Below are 6,617 nucleotides of genomic sequence, written 5' to 3' on the forward strand. Positions count from 1 at the left end.
CGTCAAATGGGCTCAATAAAGGCATAAATTCATAGTTTAATCTGGAACAACTCTGCAATGGGAGGATGAGTCGATGTCCTCCATCTTTTAACGTGCATAACTAATGAGCCTTATTCCCAGGATAAATCAGGCAGGACTCCAGACTGCTCTCAGATTTACAAACACTAGCTTGGTGTTCACAGTCTATGCTAATAAGAAAAAGGGATTAGTTTCATTTTTCAATTAGTTTAAATCATCATCACAACATGCTGGAAATGCTTGAATATAGCCACTATCAGGTGAGTTAGATCGTATTCTTTTTTTTTTTTTTTGTAAATTAAGATACCCCCTTGCCCAGTATAATTGTAATTTAAACAATGAAAGTGATGATATTTTGTTGTATTTCGAATGTGCTGTAAATGCTGTTTGCCAGACTATAATGCATAATAATTAGCTAAACAAACACACTTCCTGTATTGATTGATGAGTTAAAAATGGTTAAAAAATATTGCAGTTGTAGAATGGTGACGTTCAACTTCAAAGCTCTGATATAGTTTTTAACTTGATTTTTTTTTCTTTTTTTGAAATGTAATTGGAGAATAAAGTTTTTTTAAATTTAACTTATCAAAGTTATAAAAATATTCACTTGTCTGGAAAAGCTGTTTGTTTGTTATAAAGCTCCATCATCAGCATAAAACTCCAAGAATAATTATTTAAACTGCAGTTTCAGTTTGGTTCACGTCTTACCTAGGCATCGGACACATTTAGAATTTTTTTTCAAGCTTTGAACATTAAAATGTATTTTAAAAATTTAAAGATGAACTGGTTTTTATTCTTTGAACCACCATCTGCGATGAATCGGAATTTATTTTATTTTGTTATTTTATCAGATAAAATGTTTAAGAACTAGTCCTCAGTGGCAGCACGACAGCTCAGTGGTTAGCACTGTTGCCTCACAGCAAGAAGGTCCTGGGTTTAATCCCCGGTTGGACCTGGGGTCTTTCTGTGTGGAGTATGCATGTTCTTTTTGTGTTTGCATGGGTTTTCTCTGGATACTCCGGTTTCCTCCCACAGACCAAAAACATAGGTTAGTCTGCCTTCAGGCCCAGGCCTCCCTTGGAAAAGACATTTGTAATCTTAGTTGGATTTGCCTGGTTAAATAAAGGTTAATAAAAATGTACAAACCTGACCTGGAAATTTATTAGGTTTCTACCTGTTTCTACAGAAATTCCAGTAGATTTGGATCTCTGTGATCCGCAACCTTGCTAAATTTTACAACGAACAGAAAAAAATACATTTAGCCACAAAATGAGACCAGACGTTTATATCCGGCTCGTGTACGCAGGTGCAGTCTCACCTGGAAAATCCATCCAAGTACCACATCCAGCAGGCTCAGAGGCAGCAGGTGAGGCAGTACCTGTCCTCCACTCTGGGTGGGAAAGCTGCAGGCCAGTGTCCAAACCAGACCCCCGAGCACAGCATGCCACCCGGACCCACCGGCAGCGCACCCAACAGTCCCATGGCCTTGCTCACCCTCGGCTCACACTGTGAGAAGGAGGTGCGTTCATTATTTCCCTTTAAACTTCATCACTATGGGATGTCTTGATACAGTGTAGTGAAGAAGTTACCGTGTATCAAACAGATGGACGACGTCATCGATGATATTATTAGCTTGGAGTCAAGCTACAATGAAGATGTTCTCGGACTGATAGACCCAGCACTCCAAATCAACAGTCCGGTAATTCATTCAAACACTTTCTACAGATTTGATATAAATGTGTATCACTGTTCTGTTAACAACGTGTGTTTCATCCTCTAGCTCCCTGTGTCTGGGAATTTACTGGATGTGTACAACAGCCAAGGGCTTCCACTCCCAGGTCTGTCTATCAGCAACTCCTGTGCACCCAACATTAAAAGGGAATTCATAGGTAAAATAATAATAATAACATTCACATATAAATTGATCTCATGTAAAATGATTACTCAAAGGCAAATGAGAGTATTGTGTGCAATTCGGAAGTGCACAAGCTAAAATTAAGTCAACGATTTGCTAAATATTTACTCCAGCTCCTGGCATGAAGCAAGTACTGGACAAGTCTGGATCCTGTGGTCAGTTCGAAAGCTATCAAAGGCCTGAGGGCTTTCCAGTAGGTAAGAAAAGCAAGATGAAAATGTTTCTCTTCAGCTGTTTTAAGAAACTGTTGGGTGTTTTGTATTTGATTAAATTACATGTGATAAGAGTCCAAGCTAAATAATTTTTTTGTGCTGTAGCTGTCAGATCACTCTGACTGTCACTAAAAGATTATGAAAGATGTTGACTTATTTTTTTAATTATTGAATTTTTTACTTTCTTCTTCCTTTACAGAAGCTGAAGTTCGTGCTCTTGCTAAAGAGAGACAGAAAAAGGACAACCACAACTTAAGTAAGTCAATAAAAATCACAGAACTACCTTTACTTTCTCCTTTGCACTAACTGTTGTTATTTTGTGTCTGTATGTGCTTACAGAATAACTTAGACCAAAAGACTAAGAAAAATATGCCGTCTGATTAATACAAATGTAAAAAAAATCTACAATTTTACTTTCTATTTATTTATTTTTGACCAAATTCTAGTTGAACGCAGACGGAGATTCAACATCAACGATCGCATAAAAGAGCTGGGCACCCTAATACCCAAATCAAATGATCCGTAAGTATGTTTGACTGTTCTGGCAAGAAGGAGTCACTTAGTGAATTCATAAAATGATATTACTGCAACCAATTAATTTATTTGATTTGTAATATTTTACAGTTGAAATCGATTATTCACTCAGCTGTCAAATAAAGTAAAACGACTTGCAGAAATTTTGTACATTTTGGTCAAATCAAACTTTTCAGTGCTACTTTGAAGCATTTTATTTTTTTTTTGGTTGTATTACTTTTAACTGTAGAAGTTAAAGTACATATAAAACATAACGGAGTAGACCTAACTTTATAAATAGTCTTTATAATCTTATTATTAGACCTTGCAAATTGATTTTATACCGTTATTTTTAGATCCTATTACCTTAACATTAGACTTTATAACCTTATTAAACCTTATTACCATAGTATTACATTTTATAACCTTATTATTAGACCCTATTACCTTAGGATTAGACTTTATAACCTTATTATTAGACCTTATGTCCTTAATATTAGAGCTTTTAACCTTATCAGACCGTAGTTCCCTAATATGAGAACTTATAACCTTATTAAACACTGTTACCTTCCAGTCCTGTTTGAATTCCATTGACTGAGCGTATCTAGGTGTGTATCCGTGTGTTTTTACCATCCTGCTCTTCATGTATGTCCTTAAAGTACGTGACTTATTCTCCAAGATGAGCCATAAAGAATCCTGTGTTCTTCTGGTCAGCTGTCTTTAACTGCAGCCCTTTGTCTCCTGTTTACCCCCAGAGACATGCGCTGGAATAAGGGCACCATTCTGAAGGCTTCTGTGGACTACATCAGGAAACTTCAGCGGGAGCAAGAGAGAGCCAAGGAGCTGGAGTGTAGGCAGAGGAAGCTGGAGCACACAAACCGCCACCTGATGCTTCGTATACAGGTGGGTCACTCCAGGCAGGCAATGGGGTGGCAGCCGGGTGAGGTTGGGGTTGTCTATGGTTGGACTGACTGCTTGTCTTCTTGAAGATAAAGTGGGTGGAGATAACACCGATGCACTTCAGTGTTAATGTAGTACTCAAGTTTTTGGACTTCTCACTGGTTCAGTTACTGAGAAAAAACTGCACAAAAAGATTAAAAGTTTTTTGTAGTTTATTATTATTATTATTATTATTATTACTATTATAATTACTATTGGGGGAATGGTGACGTAGAGATTAGAGAAGGTGACCCTGTGATTGGAAAGCCACTGGTTCAACTCCCCAGATTGACAACATCAAAAAATGTGGGTGGGGAAGGTGAAGCACCCATACCTGCCTCCACCCTCATTTGCCCCACTCTGGGCCCTTGAGCAAGGCCCTTACACAACCCACCCCCCCTTCCCCGCCCAAATCTGCTTCCCCGGGCAGTCTAGATAGCAGCTCTCTGCTCCACACAGAGGGCTGTGGTAGCGTGGTGGTCTGTGGTTGTGTCAGGAAGGACAGCCGGTGTAAAATCAGTTGCCCAATCTTTGTGTGTGTTAGTTCACTGTGACGAAGGGAGCAGCTGAAAGAAGACAAAAGATTATTATTCTAACAATTAAGTCAGATCCTCTTGACGGCTTCTTCAGAGGACCTGACTTAAACTTGTTAGATTTATCTACCTGGATTATTGAGCAGCATCAGGAGATTATTTATTTATTTGCTTTTTGTAAAGAGGCTTTAGCTTTCTGTTCACAGTCATTATACTTTACTATGCCGCCTGTAAAGACGTTTGCAAATTATTGAACTTAATGTGTGAAAACAAAGACTTGTTAGGTAGTTTGGGAGGAAAGCTTTTTTTGTTGATTTTTGGCTCTTCTTAGCAGCACATGATTTTAACAATCTGAGACATTTGGATAAAACCTTCAAAGAAGACCTCTGTAATAGGTTTTATTAATTAATTTATTTGTAAATGTGGTCATACATTTCAGTAAAACATCCTCTTCCTGGCTTTTGTTTTCCTCCAGGAGCTGGAGATCCAAGCCCGAGCTCATGGTCTTACGGTGGTGTCCTCTCCATCGATCTGCACATCAGAACTGATGGCTCGGGCCATCAAACAGGAGCCCATTCTTGGCGACTGCCCGTCTAATCTCTACAATCACAGCTGTGGCCCAGACATGTCTCCCCCAACCACACTGGACCTCAACAACGGCACCATCACCTTCGACCAGGTTCCTGCAGACTCCGGTGATCCCGAGACATATGGGAGCTCCAGGACCTGTAAAATGAAGGAGTTGATGAGGGACAACACACTCGGGCTAATTTCCCCGAGTGATCCTCTGCTGACCTCGATGTCCCCGGACGTCTGCAATAACCACAGTTCCAGCTCTAGCATGGAGGAGAAGGACCACAGCTGTTAGCACGGCGCCAGGACCCACAATGACTGCTTTTTCAACAAACTACCGTTTATTTGTGACTTACTTCATGACAGAACTCAAAGGCTTTATTTTTTATCTTAAATGTATTATTTTCCATTTCTTATTCATTGCTGAACATTTTTTATAGTTGCTGTGAGCTCAAACACTTCAGAGACTTTTTTTGTATTCTTTCAGTCTTCTCACGTTTATACAGCAAGGGATGGTCAAGAAAAGAAACTCAATAAGCATTTGACACCCTTAAATACTGCACAACTTAAAGCTCCAAAGTGTTTTTTCCCCTTTACTTGATGTATTTTACTGTTCAGTTCAAAGATACCACACTGAACGTGAAAACGTATCGACTACCAAGTAAAATGACTTTCCATTTTATAATGAGGTTCAAGAAAATAGTAAATTAATGTATTTGCTTTTATTATTCCAAGATTTATTTAAAACTCATTAATGTCCTGTGTTTTTAATGCAATCCTAAAAGAAACAAATCAACTTCGAAGCTTACTGAAGGATTTTAAATTATGATGGTTATGTTAATTATGTTCTTTCCTTTACTGAAAGCTCATAATGTTTTAGGTACATTTATACATATAATCTTATTTGATCAAATCAGGGTTTTTACTGAACTAAAGCAAGCTTTGATATACCCAGTCATGCTGTTTATATACTGTAGATTGTTAAATAAATATGTACAAACAACCAAAATGTAATTTATGTGAAACTGGTCTTCTTTCTAAAATGTCTTTTTTAGTGACTCCAGAGCTGTTTGGTCCAATAACTTGTGTGTTTAAAGCTTCTGCCAAACCACCAATGTCTGCAACCCAAATGTTATACATTTTCACAGGAAATGGCCAACGTGGCTCTTTATCTTGCGTTTAATGTATCATACTGTTCATATTTAGAAGCTTTTGTTGATGCATGAGTCTGTGTGATTTTTTTTTAATGACGCGAAAGCAAATGTGTTCTGGTTTTTTGTTCTTTGCATATTTGATTGAATTATCTAAAAGCTATAGGTTTTGAAACGTATAATGAAGTTCAGCAAGATTTAATAGCCCAAAACCAGTTTCCAATACTTGTACTCATAAAAACAGCATGATAATCTAAACCAATACGTTTATGCTCAGTGACGTCATTTGTTCTTTTAGTGCGCAAAAAAGTCTGTAGTTTGGAGATAGCTGAAAATGAACACTGGTAATGTTAAGGCAGCAGACAGACTGCAGCACTGAATAAAATACAAAGTAGTTTAGTTTCTAAAATCACTTCGTAATGTTTAGGTATTAACTTATTACTCAATATTATTACTCACTATCTGCAAGTACCCAAAAAGAATTACTTGTACTTGCTCTGAAAAAACAGAACAAAAAAAAAAAAACCTAGTATCAGGACAATTCTATTTAATTTTAATTTACTTTTACCACACCCTATCGCATGAATAATAATAAAATAAATAAATAATAGGGATGTACAATAATTTCAGCATGTTATCAGGCAATATTAGCGATAAAGTTAAATATCGGTCATAGGCCATTCCATTATAAAAACTCATCGATATAAAATGTGCTGTTTATATATATATATATATATATATATATATATATATATATATATAT

General features: G+C 37.1%; 1 protein-coding gene across 4 annotated transcripts; it reads left to right on the forward strand.

Moving 5' to 3' along the window:
* Positions 1-245: 245 nt before the first annotated feature.
* On the forward strand, positions 246-4,998 carry mitfa (melanocyte inducing transcription factor a). 4 transcript variants are annotated; one of them, XM_037679300.1, is made up of 9 exons: positions 246-278; positions 1,325-1,537; positions 1,604-1,717; positions 1,799-1,907; positions 2,047-2,130; positions 2,345-2,401; positions 2,592-2,667; positions 3,414-3,561; positions 4,606-4,998. In XM_037679300.1, exons 1-9 carry the CDS (start codon positions 246-248, stop codon positions 4,996-4,998), a joined length of 1,227 nt encoding a protein of 408 aa, XP_037535228.1. The 4 variants fall into 4 exon arrangements, with proteins under 4 accessions (XP_037535228.1, XP_037535229.1, XP_037535230.1 ...); XM_037679301.1 differs by having other exon boundaries at positions 1,622-1,717; positions 2,038-2,130; XM_037679302.1 differs by having other exon boundaries at positions 1,622-1,717.
* The last annotated feature ends 1,619 nt before the right edge of the window (positions 4,999-6,617 follow it).

Source organism: Nematolebias whitei, chromosome 7 (assembly GCF_014905685.2).
Source record: "Nematolebias whitei isolate Nwh7 chromosome 7, NemWhi1, whole genome shotgun sequence".
NCBI lineage: Eukaryota > Metazoa > Chordata > Actinopteri > Cyprinodontiformes > Rivulidae > Nematolebias > Nematolebias whitei.

What these genes read in the sequence shown, in the direction of transcription:
- mitfa (XM_037679300.1), top strand. Translation starts at nt 246, where the DNA reads ATGCTGGAAATGCTTGAATATAGCCACTATCAG. An exon ending in CACTCCAAATCAACAGTCCG is followed by an intron (nt 1,718 to 1,798) that starts GTAATTCATTCA and finishes TTCATCCTCTAG; the next exon opens with CTCCCTGTGTCTGGGAATTT. An exon ending in CATTAAAAGGGAATTCATAG is followed by an intron (nt 1,908 to 2,046) that starts GTAAAATAATAA and finishes TATTTACTCCAG; the next exon opens with CTCCTGGCATGAAGCAAGTA.